Source organism: Elephas maximus, chromosome 3, assembly GCF_024166365.1.
Source record: "Elephas maximus indicus isolate mEleMax1 chromosome 3, mEleMax1 primary haplotype, whole genome shotgun sequence".
In the NCBI taxonomy this organism is placed as follows: Eukaryota; Metazoa; Chordata; class Mammalia; order Proboscidea; family Elephantidae; genus Elephas; species Elephas maximus.
In genome coordinates this window covers 69,500,371-69,525,086 of record NC_064821.1, presented here as the reverse complement: position 1 = coordinate 69,525,086, position 24,716 = coordinate 69,500,371, and the positions used below count along the sequence as shown (strand labels likewise).

General features: G+C 36.1%; 1 protein-coding gene across 16 annotated transcripts in view; it reads right to left on the bottom strand.

The window, feature by feature from the left end:
• Nucleotides 1-24,716, bottom strand: part of EPB41 (erythrocyte membrane protein band 4.1) — a 223,031-nt gene that overhangs the window by 34,347 nt on the left and 163,968 nt on the right. For 7 of the 16 annotated variants that reach the window (XM_049878508.1, XM_049878504.1, XM_049878503.1 and 4 more), the window contains 6 exons: nucleotides 16,219-16,355; nucleotides 12,992-13,048; nucleotides 12,771-12,812; nucleotides 11,756-11,818; nucleotides 6,339-6,515; nucleotides 4,154-4,204 (listed from right to left, as the gene is read on the bottom strand). In XM_049878508.1, coding sequence (XP_049734465.1) covers nucleotides 4,154-4,204; nucleotides 6,339-6,515; nucleotides 11,756-11,818; nucleotides 12,771-12,812; nucleotides 12,992-13,048; nucleotides 16,219-16,355 — 527 coding nt within the window. The remainder of the gene's footprint in view (nucleotides 1-4,153; nucleotides 4,205-6,338; nucleotides 6,516-11,755; nucleotides 11,819-12,770; nucleotides 12,813-12,991; nucleotides 13,049-16,218; nucleotides 16,356-24,716) is intronic. The other 9 variants (XM_049878498.1, XM_049878510.1, XM_049878500.1 and 6 more) reach the window with 7 other exon arrangements.

Below are 24,716 nucleotides of genomic sequence, written 5' to 3'. Positions count from 1 at the left end.
CTTTGTCTCTATGTTACTAGGTGGAAATCTGGGCACCAGTTAGTTAAGTGAACTTTTCAGAGTTACCCTGGAAATGAACGGCAAAAGCAAGGTGAATGTCCAAGACTTTTTACTGGTCTGTATTGACATCTGTAGTCCAAGTTGTTTTTTACTTATCAGCTTGCCATTAAGAAGCTGAATCAGGGCAAAACCAATAAACAGTTACTTAGATCTCTCTCTAGTATTGAGAATGGAATGAGGTGGGAGAAAAAAACCAAGACTATCTATAATTTTATGTTGTAAATATTGGCAGTATTAACATTAGATAAAAGAAAGTTGGAATGTCCAATATTTTTCCTCTGATAACAGTGATACATATATCTTTTGAGCCTGCATTGGCCAACTAAGTCCAATACAAAGGCTTGGCTATTCTCCTCTCAAATATTCTTATCTTGTTAATAGAAAAAGGGGCCTCTCTTTCAATTATCGGTAAGTGTCTCTGAGGATTCCTCATGAACTACAGAGAAGTGAAAATAACAGTGGCTGAGAATAGACTTTTAATGGACTTGTGCAGTAGTCCCAATATAAAGGGAGACATAATTCTGAGTGAAGTGTATAATAATAATTAATAAAAAGTTGTGTACAAGGATGAAAACTGGAAATATAATTTGAAACAGTTATAAAAGTACCAATAAAATTCTCAGATTATTTCCTTTTTAGTTCTTTTAAAAAAATCCAAAATAATCTAACCAATGCTATAATTTCATTTATTTCATTAAGGAAAGCTCTTCTATCTCTATTTCACATATAAAGGGGGATACTTACGATTACCACTTTCTGTGTTAGAGAAAAGCTTTGCAGTTATTTCAAGTTGAGTTGAGTTTTCTATTTTCTTATTATGAGTGGGTCAATAAACATGCTTATTTATAAAATACTTGTTGTAAAGAGACATAGCCTGTGACATGAAAGATATACACTCATAGTAGATTTTTAAATTTAACGATACCTCGCTTCTTTTCCGAGTTTTTGAAAAAGCCTATAGTTACAGGGTAGCAGTTTTCAGGAAATGCCACAGAATTCTTTCTACATGTCTCACTAGACAATGGAATAATACTGGTGGATGCTGAAGGAGAAAAGATACTTGGCTTTACTGTTCTCTTTTTTTTTTTCCTAAGAGGCCATCTTCTTAAAAACAAGTCTTGTTTACAAGTTTCATCAACTAAAAATTGTTGAGAAGTAAAACAAAGTACAAACATCTCAGTTTGATAACCCTATAAACTCAGATTTCAAAACAAACATTTGAGACAACATTAACCAAATCATCCATATTGGTACATTCGAGTGCCATAAAGAGCAAGCTACATGCAAAGTTTCATTAATACTTACGTAAAAAAAAAAAACAACTGGTTAGGTATCAGAGTTGTGTTTCGAAGAGAATGCGTGCTCAAATTTACATTCAGAGAAGCCTTACAAATCAACATGCAAACAAAGGACACATACTTGTCACAATAGTACTTTAGCTCACAAGGCCATTGATTAAAAACAGTTGATTTCAACACAAAGTGCAGGAACAAACAGTCCTGAAGTGTGTCAAGAAAACAAAGTATATAAATATATATTTTAAGCTTATCATACTGGCTAAATATTGCTTCTAACAATATAATTACTTAAGTCATAAAGAAGTTACACAGTATTTTAATTCTGAGAAGGATATGTTTATGTATAGATCTTGAATAAATCTGTATTCCAGGAATTTTAAAGATGGATAGGAGGAAGAGTAGTCTGGGAAATCCAGCCCTGGCTGAAAGATAAGGGGCACCAGCACCATTTTCCTTAAACCATCAACACCCTACTTGTGAAAAGATGGTATTTAATCTTTGCAGATCTCTTCTGTACACCAGGCAGGAAAAAGTCTTCTGTCCCTGTACGTCTCAGAAATACTCGTAAGAAGGCCACGGAAGTCAAAAGCCCTTTTCCAGAAAAGGCCTTTGTATATACGGGTCTGATATCCCAAGAAAAGGAGTGGTTATGGATTCATAGATTAAAATGTATCATTTTAAGGCTTCTGAAAGGTTAGCAAGTCAATTTTTTTCCTTGAAGTATGGAGCCCATGCCACACAAATGACTGCAGAGGATTAGGAAAATATTCCACCAAATGTTTCGGTGTATCCTGCTTTGTGTGAAACATTGGGGAGGAGGACAGCAACAGTAAATGGTAAGAACATGCAGGATAAAAGAGTTAAAGCTTTGGGGAAAAGTACCAACCTGCTGTATGCTTAAATCTGATTTGTCTATGTAGTACAAAGGTTTGTTAAACTTCAGTGCAGAAACACTGGCTTGGGCAATCCATTGCTACTCCTTTATACCCCAAGTGGCATACTCTACAAAGAGTAACATTTTATTGACAGAAAAGTGATCACAAGATCTCCCTTAGGACAGTGAACTCCAGGACATCATACAGCAGATAACACAGTAGAAGTCAAGGACAGAAGTTCAATGGTTTTAGTCTTGACATTTCAGATGAGCACCCTGTTTTCCAATCACACAAAGACCAACCACCAAACAGCCAATGCAAGGACCACGAGAAAAGACATCACAAAAGGAATACGAGGAAATGGAAAAGTACTAGAGTAGAGGTGGCACTTTTTGAGAGACTTGTGATCCTCAGGGATTGGAATAGAAACCTTGGGAAGAATTTCTTCACTTTCTTGCTGGGGCAAGGCTCTTTCAGTAGATCTCTCTTGCTTTTTAATTTTCTCTTCACCCTGTACTAACAGAGCACGTTCCTGTGTCTGCTTTCATGGTAGAAGATCAAGAAAGACAGAGAAAGATGAACAAAATGACAGATGGAAGTGCTCAGAAACGATACTTGGGGATGTGCAAAGGATTCGGGAAGATCTTTTGGGTGCTCTCTACTTCAGCTTTACTTAAGTTTGGCAATTTATCTTGGCAAAGTATCTGTAATACAGTAGAGTGCTCAGTAGATAATTTTGTGACTGAACAACATTAGAACTTCTGAAAGTTCAGAGAATCACTGGACTTCTTTACAGTATTTACCCCTCCTTCAGAGGATATCCACATATGAATTCTGGGTAATTTTTCATTGCTTTAGTACTGCCAATTTTTTCTCAGATCAATTCAGCAAAGCCAATAATGAAGCATTCTTTTTGCCATCAGAAAAATTACTTTTATTACAAACAGAATGGCAGCATATAAAAAGTTATCTTCATATAGACTTAAAAAATGCAACAGTTCATTCTATATGGTAGTTAGCTTTTGCTCAAGGGAGTGAAAATCGTAATCCTATACATTTTAAAGATTGCAAAAGAAAAATAAAAAGTATAAAATTTTATAATGTACTGCCAAGTTCTACTTAAGTAGAACACAAATGATTTAATCCTCAGAAACCTCAGACATAAAACAAAACAAAATAAAAACCAAAACAAGACCCTACAATATTTTAACAATTGCAAAGTCCCCTCATCTCTCTCAGTCAAGATTATTAATAGAAATAATAATGACAATAGCAAAGGTTTATATATTACATTAAGTGAATAATTTTGATACTTTCAAGGAAAGCTCTTTACCCCCACTTGTCCAGTTGAGAAGTTCCTCCCCTCTTCCCCAATTTCTGTACTTTGCCATCCAAGTTAAGACAGATATTGTCTATGAAAGGAAAAACTTGGCTCTAAGTTCTCGCAGTTGAGCCAGCCTTCTCTGATCAGTTTGGAAGCTTGAAACTGGTTCTTTGCACACCCCTAAGTGATATGTATCAGGGAGAAAGTAGCTGGGGGACTGGTCAGCAAAAAGAAAAAAGGAAGAGAAAGGATGCAAAATTATAGTGGTTTTTAAAAGAAAAAAAGGGGGAGAAGAAAGACAACATAAAAAGAATAGGGTACAATTAAATTCATTTTCTCTCTGAATATATATTTACATCTTCATGCAGCTTTTCAACCAGCCATGCGCCGAAATAAGCAAATTGAAAGCTGCAAAACTTGCAGTAGTGGAAGTGTTGTGTGTTAGGCCAAAGGCTGTGAGTGTGAAATTACTACTATAGCCAAAAGAAAAAAAAACTACTCAGCAGCTGCTGTTCAGTTCTGGGGGGATTATCTGCTTAGTGCCATGACAAGAGCAAATTCTGATTGAGAAGCACAAGTCATAACAGCAGCTTTACCTCTGGTCCACCAACCTTTCTTTCCGAGGGAAGGACAGAGGTTTTCTTCACCTGGTTATACACAAATTATATAAAATTCAGTTGCCTTGCAATGCAATAACAATGCTATCAAAGGTGGAAGAGGTATCCCCAGAGAACAGAAGTATTGTCCTAATTACTAAAGAAAAAGTAAGACGCTAAAAGTAAAATTATCCCTATATAAAAGGTTATCACAGTACAGTTCTTACTTATTCCATTATTTATTTAGAAGAGTAATGTACGTAAGCACAGAGCTAAAATTGCTTAAGGACTCCCCATGGATCTGATTTAGTTTATAAAAAGTCATTGCTTTGAAGTTCACATAATGACGTCTCCATTCCCAACGTCAGCCCTGAGATGATTTCTAGAAGGTTTCTGTTAAAACGCATGGTAATTTCTGGAAATGGAGACCAATTCAAATTTACCCAGTGCCATACAAGAGAGTTACTAAGTTATTTATTTTTTTTTTAAGTAGTTGAGCATCTTTTATAACTTGCGTAGAGTCAAAAAAAAACTTCTAAAATATGTAGTTATGATTTATAGGTAGGGTTAACCAGGCCACACAGCAATGAGGCTTATTCTCATGGAGTCACAGACTTCCAGAATTTTAGAGTTAGTGAGGGCCTTAAAGATCATCTACCCAATAAACTGAGGTCCTGACAAGATAAGTGACTTTTTCAGAGTCATTCACTTAGGCTTTGATTAGCCAGACCCTCTCAGCAAAATTAAGCCACCAATTTTTTTTTTTTTTACTGTTAGACCCTAGTGACTCTTACTGCTACAACCCGTTATCCCATTGCCATCCAGTCAATTTCAACTCACAGCGACCCTATAGGACAGAGTAGAACTGCCCATAGGGTTTCCAAGGAGTGGCTGGTGGATTCGAACTGCCAGCTTTTGGGTTAGCAGCTGAGCTCTTAACCACTGTGCCACCAGGGCTCTCTTATTGCTAGGGGCATATCATAATGAAATACCTGGCTGAGACTGAGTTGTGGTCTCACTCACAAAGCAGGGCCACTGTCTCAGTTCAGGGTACATTCTCAAGATTTAGAGCATTTATAGCAGGGAATGGAGGGTGAGAGGACAGAAAATACTAACAACAGTATCCTATCATTCCTGGTAAATCTATTTCATTTAGGTATTCTCCAGACTTGGTGAAACTGGTTCAACTCTATTTGGAGACTTGTTAGCCAATTTTAATCATACTTTTGAAAAATTCGAGAAGAACCCTTTGTGAACTGACTTTTATAGTTTTCTCCAGTTCCAGAAACTAAACGATAACTTTGACAGTTTCCTATAAATTCTGTATGTAAAAACCAGTTTTTAAAATTGTTATCACTTTACCTCTCTTAACTAGAATTGCTATTGTTTTGGGGGGAAAAAAACAAGCACATAATTTTTAAATCATTACTATCACGCATTAGATTAGTGTGACTAATTACATAAATATTTAACTCGTACCAGCTAAAGATTAAGTAAAGGATCTTTGGATATATGTTCATTACACAGATTCTTTTATTTAGGATTTCCAAAATAGGAAATGACAACAATAATAGAGTAAGAACAAACCCTGAAAGGTATCTCTGGACTCCTCTAATTGTGACTATCTTATAAAACATATTAAAAGTTTAATATTAGTCTTTACAAAGATAAAACATCACCAGCAGTTTTTCTAAAATTGAAATACTATAATTAACACTTGGTGTTTTACATTCTCTGGCTTCGGGCCCCCTTGATTTATTACATAATGTGGCCAACCATTCCAGACATTTCTAAGTTGTACAAATGCTCAAATAAAGTTGAAAAAAATGTTAACTCCTTTCCAATTCTGACCTTACTAAATTTAGTAAATTCTCTGGTCCTTGAGGGCACAGTCTAAATATAAACAAAGCTCCACTGGCCTATTGTCAATTTGTAAACACACACTAGCCAGAAGCATGCAGCTGTAGAGACAGTTCTCAGAACCCTCTCTGCTAATCATCTGCTAAACTAGGTAGCCTACAGGACTTAAAACACAAGTGTTTGGTTATGAATGCCGTATACCTGCAATGAATTGGTAAGGCACCAAAGCTAAATTTCAACTTTCTCTGAGACATAGAATATTAAGATTAAAAAATATTTTTATTCCATTCATTCTAACACTTGGTCACACAAACAAAGTACTCACTCCTTCTCCTGTGGGGACTTGCCCATTGATGTTCAGTGTTCGGAAGGGGGAATGAGTGGATAAGCGTTTATCCCACTCACTAGGCCGTGGTTCTGGTACAGATTCCATGAAGTTCTTTTTCAGCTCACTGATGCTGGCATGGTGTTTTTTGATCTCTTCTTGATTCTTGTCTAAATCCTGTATTTGAAAGGACAAAGATGCAAAACAATAAATACTCAAGGAAAAAACACACCAAGGGTAGCCCATTAGAGACTATGGGCACTGGTAGAAAACACACCACATCCAGGATAGATGCTACTAATCCATAAATAGCAAACTATAAATATACAGCATATTTGCTTGTTTGTTTTTTAACAAGTCCTTTCTTGTAAGCAGGGAAGCATCAAAACCCCATAGCTCTTAGCAGTTGTAGAACTCATAGAATTCACTCCTTAATTTTGTGACTCTTCTTCCCATTATGACGTAGCGCCAGATCTCCAACTCCTCTTCCCAAGAAGATAATCCCACAATTCAATTAGCCTCAGCTAGATATGAACTGATTTAGGCTCAGCCCAGGCAGGATGGAGATAGCAATAGATAAGGAGAAACCATTAAATGAAGGCCATGGTGAAAGATTCAACTCCCATCAGTGGCTATGTTACACTGGTGAGGTAAAACTGTACCCAGAAAAACCCAGTGCCGTCAAGTCGATTCCGACTCATAGTGACTCTATAGAACAGAGTAGAACTGCCCTTCTATTTCTACATGAGGATAATTTTGCTTCCCTATTACTAGGTGGTTAATGTTTCTTTTTGATAAATAGAAACATCACTTTCTAGATATAAGAATTTATCACTGAAATTCCTAGCTCAATACTCTAGAGCAGACTGTTACTACTTAAGAAAAATCACTCAAGGATATGGAATATAATGACTTTTTCATTGCCAATACTATTCACATGAACTAAAAGCCTATGCTTTCCAGCTTCCAACAGCTTCACTTCATCCCTTAGTACAATTCAAAATAGGGACGTTCTTCTAGTAACCTTCAATGGATTGGGAGGGAGTTAACAAGAGTTCGTCTAATAACTTATATACTTCCTTAATAATTTAAAATAACTCGACTGTTCCAGCAGGTTTAAATACTGGGCAGCTAGAAGTAGAGATGTCAAAGGAGGTCCAAAACAACTTTGAAAAAGGGAGGCTTGACTAAAAATAGTCTGGGAGATACAACTTGGAGACAAAAACTCAAATGTTCCTTGTCCAGCACACTTCTCTGAAACAACTCACAAGATCTATGCTCGAGATCAAAATATGTGGGAGCCTGTCACTTGATGACTGCTAAAAATTCTCTGTTTATTATACATCAAGATAGCTCTGTATCCAAGAAAAGCATAATGTTAAATATATCTCCTGATATGCTGTACGTATTTTGGGATTAGTCTTTCTTTTTTGGCTCTATGAGAAACAGCCTCATTTTGAAAATAAAATGAAGCTGGAATTCAATTAAATAAAATTTGTTTGTAAGTTTTTTCCTGAGGGCAATACAGGCTTCAATTAGATAAAATCATTCCAAAAGCAATGCCAAAGGGAAGTAGCATAGGAAAAAGAACCAGTGAAACACAGGACAATTTTTATTCTGGAGGGATTCATTCAGAAAGTTCAGTTACTAGTCTATTCTTTTTATTTATGCAAGACTGAACCACTTATATTTGCTCTGAGATCAGTCAAAGAGAAAACTAAATCAAAAAGGGCAATCCTGAAGCCCCCCCATAAGAGTACCTCTTGCCTGCTGGGATGAAATGTGAGTATATCTCATGAATATGGGCTTCACCACGGGGAAACTACAGTTTGCGCTTTTGTTCTAGCTGAAAGCAAGAGACGCATGTATACTAGCTAAGAAAAGCAGGAACAAACGCAGTCAAAGACTCAGTGGTGGGCTGACCGACTGAGACCCACCAGACATGTAAAACCTTGTGACCCAGCTCCTGACTGGAAATCATGTGTTTGGGCCAAGAACCACTTAATGCATATCTATCTGTTGCTGTCCAGTCAATTCCAATGCATTAATGGGAGGGTTAAAAGTGTGAACAGAGTAAAACAAAAATGAGCAAAAGATATTATGGTCAAACCACAAATCACTGGGTTAAACTCTTACTACAGGACTGGTGCTTTGTTACTCTTCTCACCTAGCTTTTGATTAGTTTGGAACCTGAGGAAATAAGTGTTTCAATAAAATCAGTGCTTCTTAGGGAGCTTTCTCCATCCTTCTTAGCTGGCTCTGTTGGAAACCTGTAGGGCACAGAGTAAAATTAAGATCTCAAAGGGGCCTGTTCCAAATAGGATTTGTCATCGACACTTGCTACAGGTTCTCTCTGGGAGATGGAGGAGGAGGCGGTAGATCTAAAAATGAACTCGACCTTATTTGTGCCAGAATAAAGCATTAGTGAGGGTAGGGTAGGAGTAGGGGGAGGAGTAATGCTTAAAAAAAAAACCCAAACTGCTAAAGTGACAGATAACTTGAGAGATCTTCCTTAGGCGAGAAAAAAGAACAAACTTCTTTTTCCAATATCTAAAGAATGATGGTCAGCCAAACAACCTGGGCTGTTTTCAGGTTAGATACTTTGATGCCTATCATCCTATAATTTTAGCAGCAATCAAACCAAAAACCCAAACCAAACCCATTGCTGTCAAGGTGATTTTGACTCATAGAGATCCTAGAGGACAGAGTAGAACTCCCTCATAGCGTTTCCAAGGCTGTAAACATTTATGGAAGTAGACTGCCACATCCTTTTCCCGCAGAGCTGCCGGTGGGTTTGAACCACCAACCTTTTGGTTAGCAGCCGAGTGCTTAACCACTGAGCCAGCAGAACTCCCTTAATCAAACCAAACAGTTCATTAAATATAAGATGTTCTCAAAAGGCAGTTAGTAGTTTTAATTTCCAAACACACGCTTATTTAGGAATCCCCTCTCACGGCTGTCAATGGAATGCTGGGAAAAAAACATCACACACAGGGGTTTTGTGAGTCTCAGAAGCCATAACACACCTCATGGAACAAATGGCAAATATATGATTGGTACTGCAGATTCCAGTTAGGAGGAAACACAGAAGGTGGACTAATCAAGAAACATATATATGCTTGGATTTGGGATATGTTACATTGCTCAGTACAAGAAGAAAAACTGACAACTATTACCCTTCCTAATCTCTGAAGACAGAATAATTTCAGGCCTGGATTCATAAATGGGCTAGAGCAAAGAGGTCTAAATCGTCAAATCTGAAATATCCTAGGTTTCAGCCTTGGAAAACCTCATATTACATGAAAAAAAATTATGCAAGGCACTTAGCATTGCCATCTAGCACCTAGTACATGCTTCAGTGAAGGCTGGCCATTAGTATAATTCTTATTAATTTTATCAAAGTACCTTATACATAGCAGACACTCAAAATATATGTACTGATAAAAAATAAGATGAAGTTAAGTGATTACTAGAGGCCATATATTAAACAAGAGAGTTATCTAAAAGCGTTTCTTCAAACTTCTAAGTTTAATATTTATGGCACTTAATATACACTCCTCTTTCAGATCTCAGCAAAAAATGCTATCTCTTCAGAGAGACCTTCCCTGACCATTTGATTTAGAGTAAACTCATTGCCTTTGAGTCAATTTAGGCTCATAGGGACCCTGTAGGAGAGGGCAGAACTGCCCCACAGGGTTTCCAAGGCTGTAAATCTTTATGGAAGCAGACTGCCACATCTTTCTCCTGTGGTGTTTAGAGTAGATCCCCTTTATTAGCATAGCATACTGGTTATTTCCTTCATAGCTTCTATAATAACTTGTAATCACTTTCTTGTTATTTATTTACTCATTTATTATTTCTTCCTTCCCACTTCCCCACACTGTAAGCTTCCTGAAAACAGGAACCATGTTTATCATCTTTCTGTTACATTTCTAGTGCCCCATACAGTATCTGAAACATATAAGTGCTTCTATCTGTTGTATAAATGAAAATAAGTATTTTAATAAATAGTTTGAAATAACAAATTCATAAACTTCAATTCACCCTAAACTGAGTATAAGTTCCCTTACAATAATCTGAACCAACACTTGCCCATTCATTTGTAGGAATTTACTGTTCTCTTCCAGGCTAAGGTGTGGAACACCCAGCACTGTGTAGTTGGACCTTATAGGTGATGCATGAATACTTTTGAAAAAAATTGACAGTAATATTTGTGGTCTGTAATCTCAGGGTCACAGTATTTTAGGATTAGAAGAAGGTTATCTAGGCTCTTCAGTCAGCACAACATCCAGGTCATTCTGGATAAATATGAGCCCACTAAACGTAAAAGTTCATCCAGAAGATTCCCACAACTAAAGTTCTGTAACTTCCTTCAGTGACACATTTTAACGTTCTAAAAATCTTCATGTTGAAAATTTTTCTGTATATTTAAGTTAAATCCCTGATCCTAGAGTTTAAACTCATTTCTTTTGGTTCTGTCTTAAGTGGAGCTGTAAAATAATCTGGTCACCAACTTCTATATTATAGGTGTTTTTCTGGTGCATAAACTTACTTGGCCTCAATACTTTTTTCCCATGGAATAATTCCAGGTTCCTTAATTTTTCCTCATAGATTTCCTTTATTCTGCTAATCAGTTTTGTATTTTTCTATCCAATGTGGAGCCCAAAACTAGATAAAGTACACTGTTACCATTTCTGAATGGACAACGGTATAGTTTAGTAGAGTTAGATAGATCTTAACTTAAATCCTACCTTAACCAATTTACCAGCTCTGTGACCTTAGGGAAATTAATTTATTTAAGCCTGATTTTCTCATCTTTAAAATAATAATGCTGTACTTATAGGCCTGCCTTTAGGAGTAAACTATCTTATCTCATAATAGTTACTCATTAAAGGCTAGGCTCCTTTCTTTCCTTCCTGTATCTTGCTTTCTCCCCGCCCCACCACCCCGGCTGTCCTTCTGTCAGTTTCTGGTAACTCTAATATTTTAAGTTCTTTCTGAACTGTGATCATTTCCCCTACTTGTCCACATTGTCTCAGTTCAGAAGATGAAAACATAATGTAAATTTGCTTCTTGGAACACATAGGAGTTTATATTCTTGGAAAATTCAAGGAACTTTTAGAAATGATAAAGAACTTTTTTAAAAGTGAGCAAAACAATGGAACCATTAGAAGTAGAGGTAGTCCCAATCATATATTTTTTTTAGATAAGTATGAGAGATGGAAACTAAAAAGTCAGAAGGAGAAATGGTTGCATATCTTCATGTTTAACAACATGCAAAAGCATTTTAAACCTAAAATTTTGTCATGCAATGGCATGCAAAACCAAATGCAGCATAGAAAGAAGAAAAGGGTATCAGCAAAGAATGCAGAAGTTTCCAGGCAACCAACTGAAATAAGCTTCAAGTTCATACAAACCTCCAACATTAAATTGCTATGTCTGATATAAATGTTTTCACCATCTAGTCTCTCTCTTTTTTTCTGTGAAAATGAAAGGGGGGAAAACAGAAAAGCATAAAAAATTAAAATGTTGTTCTTGCGGGAAAAAAAACTGCAAATTGGCAAACCAAAAAATATTTAAAATAAAATGTCTGCAGTGCAGCATATGCCAACATGAAATGGTCACGGAACCACAAGGACACACAGAGACTACCACTAGAAAATGGATGATCTGTTCATGATAAATGAAAGAATGTGATGAAGTTATTTAAATAGACAGTGCTCCTGGCTTCATTGGCTTCTTACATAGCAAGTTGCTTTATGTTCATTTTTGAAACTGAGTTCTTTGAGAGTTACATTAAAACATACGTTAAAAAGCTTTTGAAGTTCCATGTTATATGGAGCTGAGAAATGTTTAAAAACATTATTCAGCTTTTTGGACATATTTTGTATTTAGTAATACTGAAGTATGCTTATCTCTAATACTTTTCATAAGAAATATCTGAGGTCATTTTATACATAATTAGCCAATATTCTGTTAAATAAGAACTGATGCATCTCACTCTGTAGTTAGGAAGAGTAAGGAACAGTGCAGTCAAACCCACCGTTATTAACAATACTGCGAGTTGTTGCTATGATGGTTTTCATGATAAGTATGTATAAAACATGATTAACAATTCCATGAATATGATGCCATTTAAAAATATTTCTTATAAAGGTGAAGTATAAAGGATAGGTTTGGTTCTTACAGATTATTTAATTTTGATGAAAGATATACTTTTCTACTGCAAAGTTTATTTCAACGAAATCTTTCAATATTTAGCATAGAATTATAATTTCTTTGGTGATGTGCATGAGTGTGTATCTGCTATTTGAAAGTAATATCTGATTAAGAGAAATCAATGAAAAAAATGGATCACTGTCTTTTTAATGCACTCTGAGTCGGCATGGGTGAAATGGCAATGTAGTTTTGTGAAAGTGAAAAATGGCTAACCTTCCTCATTCTTATCAGATCTTCAGTTTTTTCTGCAAGCTTCTGTTTTGCCATAATTAAAAAAAGAAAGAAAAACGATAAAATATTGGTTCATTGAAGTTTGTTTGAACCTTCATTTCATAACTTTTTTTTTTAAGGAGAGGGGAGTTGGAGAAGGAAAAAATGGTGGTGGTGTGATGGGAGGGTGCGGGGAGAGGAACAAGTGACCTGTTGGCACAAACCTGAGTTTGGTCACCATTTGAGGTGGGTACTGTGACCTTGATGTGGGTTTTTTCCGCCTACATTTAAGAAATAAAGTGGTAAAAACATTTTAGGTTAGTTAAGTTTCTACGAATAACACTGTTTCAAAATAAATGGAAACTTTAAGCTGGTTGTAAAATATGCTCTGATATGTAATCATCATAATGCAGTCTTAGGGAGGGTGTTACAGGGAAGGCTATCTCTCCCAATAGCAATCTGTTAGTCCACCATCACATTTTCAAGGCTGAAGAGGATATGGATATCTAAATTATCAAAAAAGAAAATCAGTAATTATTCTATTGATAAAAAACATTTATACTTATTTATTAAAAAGTACTTATGAAAAATAATAATTTAGGCTTATTTAATGCTTCAGCCACATGCTTTCACTTTGCTGCTTTTTTTTTTTTCTTTTTTGATGATCTGGAAGTGCTTGAAATAACATTAAAAAACAAATTTACAAATGAAGGTATCAGTGTATGACATACATGATAGTTAGAAACAAACAAAAATCTTCACAACTGAAACACACATATAATAAATCACATGTAACACCAAACAGGTAAATACAAAGGATTTTGCTAGTTGATCAGTTTGTTTAAGGAAGCAGTTCACCCTTCAGTTGATTAGACAATAAAACATCAAAATAAACTCAATCCAAAGTGTTACTGACACATGCAGTTACTTTCAGGGCTATTTATAAATAAGCTCAACTGCCACATTCAACACTTGCAATCTCCTTTCTAGGGAGCTGGAGTCCATGTGTTTGGTGGAAAGGCAAGATTTACCCTTAATGGCAGGAAGAGAATAGCTAAGGCCCTAAAAAAAAAAAAAATTTTTTTTTTTCTGCCTAGCTTTGAAATACCTTTAGAGTAATACCCATTTTATATCCACAAAATGGAGTAACTATGAATACAAAACAAAACAAAATCCAACAGGCTATTAAGAAGAACCACAGCAGAGTGAGTAATGCCTGTAACACTGGACATTTCAAAATTAGAAAACTGACTTTTCATTAAGGGTCAAATCAATCATTTTGTATCATGAAGTTCTTAGAGAACCTCATCAATCTGTGGCTTTAACATAATCCTTTTATCATACTTTGCAGCACTATTTAGGGATATGATGTCACCATGCTGCCTTCTCCAGGACTGAGTGTAGGCAACATAAGACAACACCAAATTTCTGACACTGTCAAATCATAAGTGCATCCAGCTACAGCACCTGTAACTACCAGGAGTAATAAACAGCTCAGTAATTTCTACCTTGAACCCCTGCATATGTGGGCATTAACAAGTTATTTCACCTCTCGGAGCTAAAATTTTCTAATTGATAAAATGGAGATAGTGTGTTACTTCACAAAGTTATGTATTAATAAATGGTAGTTTTTATTCATTCTATAATGGTTCCTTGTTTAAATGAATAACAACTTCTTTTTTGCTTTGGGTCCTTTAGCTCTCCAACAGCAGGAAACTGATTGCCTCTACTCCAGTCTAAGCCCACTGAAAAACTAAGAGTAAAGGACAAATAGCAACAGTAGGTCTATGTATGCCCCCACAGAAAACATTAAATAAGATGAAGATGTGCATGGGGGAGAAGTGTCAAATGACTCAAGACAGCAAAAAGCTACCTCTGTCTGGTGCCAAATTAGTATTAGATGATGAAATTTACACAGTTGCAAGCTTACTTTATTACTACTGTTGCTTTATGTAATACATATGGCTTCAAGTAAATGCCATAATTATTTTCTGCTACAAATAAAATCAGTTCAGTCATCCTTAATTTTGCCACTACTACTACAGTAATTGAAGGTTATTAGAGGTGGCTTTCAGTCTGATTTCAACAGAGGATCTCAAAACAAATATTTATATAGAATTAATTGGTAAGAAGACCCCCTACTAGCACCTGAATGGGAAATATATACCAGAGATGATCTCTCCATTCTGCTGAGGTCCCAAGAACAAAGGGAATCAATTTTTTTAAATACTTGTGTCTGTAAATTAGCAGAAGGTCAGAGGGATCTTAGCCACTCAGGAAGGTTCCCTTGCCACTAGTAATTCAACACTTTCCAGTAATATGTAACAAATGGAAGGATAGTCAGAAGTGCCACACGAGATACTGTAACATTAAAAACTGAGGTAGTGTAACATTAAAAAGGCATTATTGACACTGAACCTGATAGCCAATGTCATGTGCGTTCGGCTAGGTATAAAAATGCAAATACCCACCATTTGCTCAATCTTCTTTTCCTCTCTGGACTCAAGCTGAGCTCAAAGGACAATAAAACTGCATGTTGTTATGTTTAACAGTTTATTTTTTAGATAATACAGTCAAAACAGAGCCAGATTGGCTATTGCTTTACCATAAATAAACTGGATATTGAACTGGCTCCGAAAAAACAGGATTAATCCATCTGTCAAGGTGACAGCACTTCCTAAAGTCTTAAAAGGGTTTTAAATTTCTTAACAAACATATAAAAATGTAATTCTTATGAAGACTGCTTCTCATAATTCCTGTTGTCAACAGTGAGTTTTTTACTTCAATAAATCTGAACCAGCACATCAACGTCATCAGGGCTTCAATGTGTTTAAAGACCTTATCAACTATAAAAGATCAGTCCCATTACTGATACTCCTGGGAAATTTGCTAATTAAATTGGTGCCTTTTCCAAATACCTAATTGACTGTAGGTATAATCAACTCAGAACTTTAAGCAACTCAGCAGCATAACCTCTCCTAGACAATAGATAGGACCCTCATTGTAAGGCAAGCTTATGATCTGAACAACCATATAGATGTACTTTAGAAACAACCATGTAGATGTCTTGTTCTCAGGAAACGTGCACATCAAATTATATTTTAATTATACCAGCAGAGCTTATTCTTAAAAAGGAATATGGAGACTCCTTCTGGATGAATAAAAATTCACCATACTGGGTGGTTCACAAATCCATTTTTTTTTAGATACTAAGTTGGACCAAGGTGTAGATGACCTGAAAACTTCCTTTAGGCTAGCTTACAGTCTTTATAACATAATTCTATTAAAATATTTTACAGGTTCATGGAAGAAGTCTTCTTTCAAAAAGAATGAGAAAGAAATAAGTGTTAGGGTTCTATAAGAATCATATGCTTTGAAACCCTTCGGGTAAAGGAGTTAAATCCCCTAAATTAGAAAGTGAATTATCTAGATATTTGGACTTATAAAGTACCTTCCATACTTCTGTGGGCTCTGGCTCAACTTGCTCAGGCATTTCTTCTGTTTTCTCCTGTGAACCTGGGACAGTGCCTTCTGGGATCTGACCCTCAGCAATGGCGGGTGCAGAGATGGGCCGAGGACTTCGGTCTGCTGAATCAGAAAAGGAAAAGGGAAGGATAAGTGAAGGCAAGAGTCACTGTACTACTTCTGGGTCACTACGGTAAAAAAGAAATCATTAGTGCTGCCAGGTAACTGATAGCAACAAGAAACTAAAAGTACCGTCAACAGAAAAGCTAAAACGTACCATTGCTCATGAATTCTGGGGAGAAAAAACATCAAAGTAAAAGAAACTTATTACATTATTAAACAGTTAGCAAGACTATTAACCTTGTAATCTGCTAGTATAGGCAGTTTTAAGAACCTGAAATGTAGTCTACAGAGGGAAAAAAAAAAGGGGGTAATTCTGATTTTTTCCAGATTTTTGGAATAAAAACCAGCTTATTTATAGACAATTTCAGAAGCCTAAAATATATTCTAGGAAAAAAGGATTAAGGCAGATTTCTTCTGTGAAGTCTCCTTGGAATGATTACAAAATCTCTTGATAAATGGATTTTCTGAGAATACATGAACTACATTTCGATGCTTGTAAAGGCAAATCTTTGAACCAGTTTCCTTTTTAATAATTAATCATTTGATCACAATAATAGGAATTCAAAACCTTGATCCTCAGCACTAAACAAAACAAAATCTTTTGGGTACTGCCCTATATTCTCCCAGAGTCTTATCAATTTGTATTATAGCTTCTATTCTCTAACACATTTATAGCAGTGGTTCTCAACCAGGGGCAATTTTGTTCTCCAGGGATATCTGGTAATGTCTAGAGACATTTTGGGTTGTCACAACTGAGGAGAAGGAAAGGCTACTTGCGTCTAGTATGTAGAGGCCAAGGACGCTGCTAAACATCCTACAATTCACAAGACAGCCCCCAACAACAAACAATAATCTGGCCCAAAATGCCAACAGTATTGAGGTTGCAAAACCCTGACTTAGGGAAGAGACTGCACAGACTGTTTTAGAGAAAATAAACAATATAGTTTATGATAAAAGCTTGATCTTTTCAAAGAGTTAGCTGTTATTATGGTTTGCACTATTTATCATCTAAGTTTTAGATAACCAAAAAAAAAAAAAAAAAACCGTTGCCACTGAGTCAATTCCAACTCATTGTGACCCTACAGAACAGTGTAGAACTTCCCCGTAGGGTTTCCAAGAAGCGGCTGATGGACTCAAACTGCCACCTTTCTGGTCAGCTCTTAAATACTGTGCTACCAGGGCTCCAAGTTTTAGACAGCTACTCCAAAATAATCACTTGTCCTCTTCTTAAGAGTTTTATCTTTATTTTTCTGGGAATTAAAAGAAAATGCCTATGTGCTTTGCAGTAAAATCTCACTTATCTGGAAGTGTCTAGGAATGAAGGTGTTTTTCTACATGATTTAATATTTCTCTGATAACAGATCATTATCCTTTCATATACTGATACTTTATAATGTTAACCTTTTGCATGGAAGTATTTACAATTTTTATTACACACTTTACTGCCTTCTTAAACTGAGCATATTGAATATAATTTATCCTAATAAGTTTCAACTCATAAACTGTAAGGATTGATTGGGCAAAACAAAGGAATTCCATGAAACAGAACGAACAAAAATTGTAAATTCACAGCTGCTTTACAAATATAATGCCAAGAAAGAAATGCTCATTACCCTGTAATGATCTCCAATGAGAAGAATCATTCCCTGGAGGATTAATTAGGGAAGACAACAGAAGCACAAGAATCTACTTTATCTTTCAACAAAAAATCTTGTAGCTTCTAACAAGTCCCTACCACTCATGGGTGCTCTAAGCCAGTCAATGCAAGAGTGGCAGATGGCAGACCAAATCTAACCACACAGGATAATGTGACAAAATATTTTGCTCACAGTTGTATTAAATATCATCATACATGTGTATTCACACCTCCTCTCAAAGAACTAATTCAGCTCTGCTTGGCATCATAGAAACATAGCCCATGCTCTTACCATGTGTTATTTTGCCACTTGTACTTGGTTTTAATCCAATACTAATACTGCATAGCCAAATGATTTATGCCTTCAGCGTTCCTAGCCCTGGCAATCTGCACTGCACGTGGAAAAGCAGATATACGTGTGGAAACTGGGAGTTAGAAACAGAGGAGTTAGAGTTCAGAGCCTGAAAAAAATGATGACATCACACTGAAAAGCCCTGACTGTGAAGGCAGAAAGCCCGGACAGTTGAAAGCAAAGCAGAATCATGAGTCTTAGGTTTGAGCTCACTTTAGGCACACACAGTAGTGTGACCCAGGGCAAGAAGCTCAATCTAATAAACCTTATTTCTATTATTTATATAATGTAGAAGACATCAACTTTATGATATCTTGGGAAAGACATGTTCAATTGAAATAAAAATGCTTTATAAACCCCAAATATTAATAACTTTTAATATATTTAAGTTCCTGCATTTCTCTTATTCTGGGTATTATTTCATGAGTTTGTTGGGCAAAAATTAATTATGCACCTACAGATATGCAATTCAAATGAAAGATATCACCTAGAAGCCCAGGAGAGAGGCAATATTTCTTTCCTTTTCTCAATAAGGAGAATGTAAACTACAGATCACAACAGAGAATCATGGTAGTGGCTATGTTGGTTCTTTTTTAAACAGCTTCACTGAGTTACAATTCACATACAAGTGACCTATATAAAGTGTAGAATTTTTAGTACATTCACTGGGAAGTGATTACTTTTTAAGATGTTTTGGGCTCTTCAGTTTTTTTAATTCATTTGCTAGCTATAACAAGGTTTTGGTTGCGCACACAGAGGACACTTTAAGAATTCGGTATCTCCCATAGCTGTCAAAGATTTCATTTTACTTGGATCCACAATCAACATCCATGGAAGCAGCAGTCAAGAAATCAAAAAGTGCACTGCATTGGGCAAATCTGCTGAAATGACCTCTTTAAAGGGTTAAAAAGCAAAGATTTTTAACACTTTAAGACTAAGAGGAGTCTGATCCAAGTCAATCACCTCATATGCACGTGAAAGCTGGACAATAAGGAAGACCAAGGAAGAATTGATGCCTTTCAATTATGATGCTGACAAAGAATATTGAATATACCATGGACTGCCAAGAGAATGAACAAATGAGTCTTGGAAGAAGTGCAGCCAGAAGTAAGGATGACGAGACTACATCTCACATACTTTGGATATATTATCAGGAGGGATCAGTCCCTGGAGAAGGGTAACATGCTTGGTAAAAGTCATAGAACAATGTGTGATGAGAAACTAGTTTGTTCTGTAAACCTTCATCTAAAGTACAAAACAAAACAGCAATCTTACACAAACTTTCCCAGAGAATAGAAAAGGGGGATTCCTTCTCAACTTATTTTATGAGGTAAGTATAAACTTGATACCAAAACCTGATCATAACATTATAAGAAAGGAAAATTATAGGCCCATCTCTCTTATGAAAATAGTTGCTAAAATCCTAAAATAATATAAAAAGAAAAACATGATGACCAAATTGGGTTTACTCCAAGAATGCAAAATTGGTTTAATAATTGAAGTAAATCACTATAGTACACCATATCATATAAAAAAAGGAGAAAAATAAAATTATCATATCAATGGATGAAGTACAAAGCATTTGATAAAAGTCAACATTCACTCATAAGAAAAACTTTTAGCAAACTAGGAATAAAAGAAAAGTTCCTTATCTAATAAAGGGTTATTGTTGTTAGGTGACGTTGAATAGATTCCGACTCATAGTGACCCCATGTACTGCAGAATGAAACACTGCCCAGTCTTGTGCCATTCTCACAATCGTTACTCTGTTTGAGCCCATTGTTGCAGCCACTGTGTCAATCCATCTTGTTGAGGGTCTTCTTCTCTTTCGCAGACCCCTGACTTTACCAAGCACGGTGTCCTTCCCTAGGAACTTGTTTCTCATGATAGCTTGTCCAAAGTATGTAAGATAAAGTCTCACCATCCTTGCTTCTAAGGAGCATTCTGGCTGTACTTCTTCCAAGACAGACCTGTTTAGCAGTCCGTGGTATATTCAATATTCTTCACCAACACCATAATTCAAGGGCATCTGTTCTTCCTTGGCCTTCCTTATTCATTGTCCAGCTTTCACATGCATAGGAGGTGAATGAAAATACCATGGCTTGGGTCAGGCACACATTAGCCTTCAAGTGATATTACATACTGCTCAAAGTGAGAAAGGGTAGCTACACAAAATATACAGCAAACATCATACTTAATGATAACATACTGAAGCTTTCTCCTTGAGACTGGGAATAAGACAAGTGTCCCAATTATCACCGCTTCTATTCAACATTACATTGGATATGCTAGCCAGCAACAAAAAGAAATTAAAAGTTTGAGTTGGGAACAAATAAATACAACTATCATTACTTTTGGTTGATGTGGTTATATATCCAAAATAATCCACAGGTAAACCACTAAAATTAACAAGGAAGTTTAGTAAGATCACTAAATGCAAGGTTGCACCAGAAAAATCAATTGTATTTCTACATAACAAAAGAAGCAAATAAAAAACAAAATAAAAGGTACCATTTAAAATATAAATAAATGTAAATATAAATAAAAGACATCAAATACCTAACAGTAAATCTAATAAAAGATGGGCAAGTTTTCTATTTTCTCTTTATTGAGAGAAATTAAAGAAAACACAAATAAAAGGAGAGATTTACTATGTCCAAGGATTGGGAGATTCAATGTTGTAATGATATCAGTTTTTTTCAAACTTCTCTATAGAGTCAACTCAATCCCAGTCAAAATCCTAAGTCTTTTTTGGGTAAAAATTAACAATCTGATTCTAAAATATATAAGGAAATGCCAAAGGCCAAGAATAGCCAGGACAATCTTAAAGAAGAAGAGACTTGGAGAACTTACAATATCAGATAAAGACTTATCATAAACGTAGAGCAATTAAGATAGTGTGGTTTTGGCACAAGGACAATGAGCCCAATGAAACAGATTAGAGAGACCAGGAATAAACTCCCAAATATCTGGTCACTTGATTTATAACAAAGGTGACATTGGAATGCAGTGGGGGAAAGAATAATATTTTCAATAAATAGTGCTAAGTCAACTGAATATCCAAATGAAATACAAATGAATTTTGACCTCTACCTCATTTCACATGTAAAAATAAATTTCAGATACATTATAAATCTAAATATGAAAGGCAAACAATAAAGGTTTTAGAAGAAAACACTGGACTATATCTTCATGAGTAATCATAGTAGGCAAAGATTTCTAAAACGGGACTCAAAAACTGCTCATGATAGAGAAGAAAAAAACTGATAAATTGAGTTACATTAAACTACAGAACTTCTGTTCATCAAAAGACACCATTAAGAGTGAAAAAGCAAGTCACATAGTGGGAGGATGCATTTGCAGTACATATATCTGACAAAATATTCATATCCAGAATATGATTCTACAAACTAGTAAGAAAGACAGACAACCCAATATAAATATGAGCAAAAGATCTGAACAGGCACTTCAGAAATGATACGCACATGGCCTATAAACTATGAAAACATATTCAACTTTATTAGTCATCAGGGTTTGAGTGAAGATCTGGGGGGTGGGGAACTTTTCCCCCAAGCCAAGAGACAAAAGTTATACTAGGAAATTCTAAGGCATTTACAATATTACAAAGAAAGTCTAGAACATAAAATTCAGTTTACATTCAATGCCTCTAAATGGAAAAAGTAATAATTTGTTTTCAACATTTATTCATTGAGTGATTATAATATAGTAAGTACTGTGGTAATTGCTAAGACCAGTTAAGATCATACATCAAAAAACATTGTCAAAATATAAAGAAGGAGGCATTATGGAATATATCAAGGGAGAAAAAAAAGATTGATCTGGACACCAAAAAATATGGATTCTGTTCCAAGGTTGTACTAAGACATTATGTAATTTTGGACAATCTAGGTTTCAGGTTCCACTTCTATTTTTTTTTTTTTAGGATAAGTAATTTCAAAATATTTTTTCCAACCGCCAAAAACTCTGTGATACCAGTGATAAAAATCACCAAAGCTACAACAGCTCTTCCTTTAGAATTGCCTTACATGATTTTGTTTTGGAATCTGAAGCATTACTATAGCACTTTGAGGGCAAATTTTTGGAGATTTTTGCCCCTAGGAACTTATTCATAACTATCCAGTATTAGTTAATTGAGAGAAATCAAGATTTTTAAAAAGTCTTTAATTGAACTATGAGGTTTTTACTGCTAGAAAAATGAAGACAGTCAAGACACGATTTCTATAAGCTTTCTAACTTCTTCAAGGTACCAAAGCCCATTAATATTTGAATCCTTGGTCATTTGTGCTATCATAAAGAATAGGTACATCGGGCATAGTATTTATTTACCTACGAAACTTCATTTAGTGGCAAAAACATGGGTTATGCCATCAGACAGACCTAGGTTTTTATCCCAGCTTTACAACTTACTATCTGTGAGATACTGAACAAATCACTTAAACTTATTAATACTCACCAGGTATTCTCACTTGAATAATAGGATAAAAATAATAGCTCCCAATATTTAAGGTAAACCAGAAATAGGTGATTTACTGTATAAGGAAGGAGGTGCCTGATGGTGTTACAGAAATATGGTAAAGACATGAGAATTGAGTAATCATAAATCAAACATAGCATGTCCAAAACAAAAGTCTGATTTTCCATATCCCTAACCCTACTCCTCTCTCAGACTTTCCCATCCCACTGAATGATGAAGCCTAGGAGTAAAGCTTGATTTTCTTTTCCTTACCATCTCCAACACTGGATTTACCAGCAATTCTGTCAGTGCTACCTCCAAAATGTATTCCTGACCACTTTTTACTGTCTCCATTGCCAACTTGTCATTATCACTCTGTCCAACTGCTTCTCACTGCAATTAAAATAAAATCCAAACTCCTTCCTTCAACCTACAAGGTGCTACATAATCTGGTCCCTGCCACTTCTCTGACCTCTCAGTCTGTACTCCTCTCCTATTCATTCACTGTGCTGTCCAATATGTCTCAACCTGTGCTGTCCAATGTGGGAGCTATAGCTGCTTATGGCTATTAAAATTAAGTTTCTCAGTTACATAATCACATTTCACTGGCCACATTTGACTCCTGGCTACTGAACTGAACAGCACAGAATAGAAGATTTCCATCAGCACAGAAAGTTCAAAGGGACGGCACTGATCTAGGCACATGCCAAGTTCATTTCTACCTCAAGGTCTTTGTACTTGCTTCTCCCCCTCCTGGAATGTTCTTCTGCCAGATTTTGGGATGGCTGGCTCCTTCTCATAATTCAGGACTCAGCTCAAATGAAGTTCCTCAGAGGAACCTTATAAATTTAGACTGGATCACCTAATATGAAAAAGTTCCCCAAACACTCTCTGTCCTGGTACCCTGTTTTATTTTCTTCACAGCATTTATCACTATCTGTTTCCACCCATAGAATATAAGCCCCATGACAGCAGAGACTACGTTTGTATGTTCACAGCTGCATCTTCACTGATCAGAACAATGCTTGGCACATGTTGTTGTTAGTTGCTGTTGACAGTAGGCTCTGACTCATGGTGACCTTATGTATAACAGAACAAAACGCTGCCCGGTCCTGTGCCATTTTCATGATCCTTGGCACATAAGAAGTATAAAAAAACTGTTGAACAAAGTAGTAAATTAATAAATATTTGAGTTTTGAAATAAAACCAACCCGAATTCCAATCTTCCACTTACCCTATGTAGCACAGTTCTACTCTGACACACTTGGGTCGCCATGAGTCAGTAAACAAATAATTTCTTTCATAAGGGTCAGTAAGAAGCTGGTTCCTATAAGGCAGAGGTTAAAGATGTCCCAAATGTCTAACTTTTCCTAGCTGCTGTATCACTCCATTGTCTCTAAAATCAACTACTCCCTCTTGCCTCAGTACTCTCCCTCCTGTCTTCGAGTTCCCTAATTCACTGCAACGTCTCATGGAACTCACAAACCATATAAAGGAAATGGCTCACACGGTTGTGGAGGCTGGCAAGTCCCAAATTTGTGGGTCAGGCATAGACTTCTCCCTGACCATCAGTCTCTGCCCAAAGACACTCAGCTTTCTCACTTCCTGCACCGGGAAGCCCACTGCACCATCCTGCAAATCTCTGCTGTGGGGTTCTCCTTTTTTGGTGGCAGTGGGCTCTCCTTTCTGCTTTGGAATTGGCTCTCTTTTAAGGCAAAACTGACCAATTCCCTTGGTGGGCCACAATTATCTTATTTGCACAGCCATGGTCACAAGACCACAGCTAGAAAGGCCACACACAAAAGTAACTGCACCATAGTCAGAACCAACTCTACAGCAACTGGTTTTTACTGATGGCAGTTGAGGCAGGCCCTTTTCCTCTTTCCCATTAGATAAGAA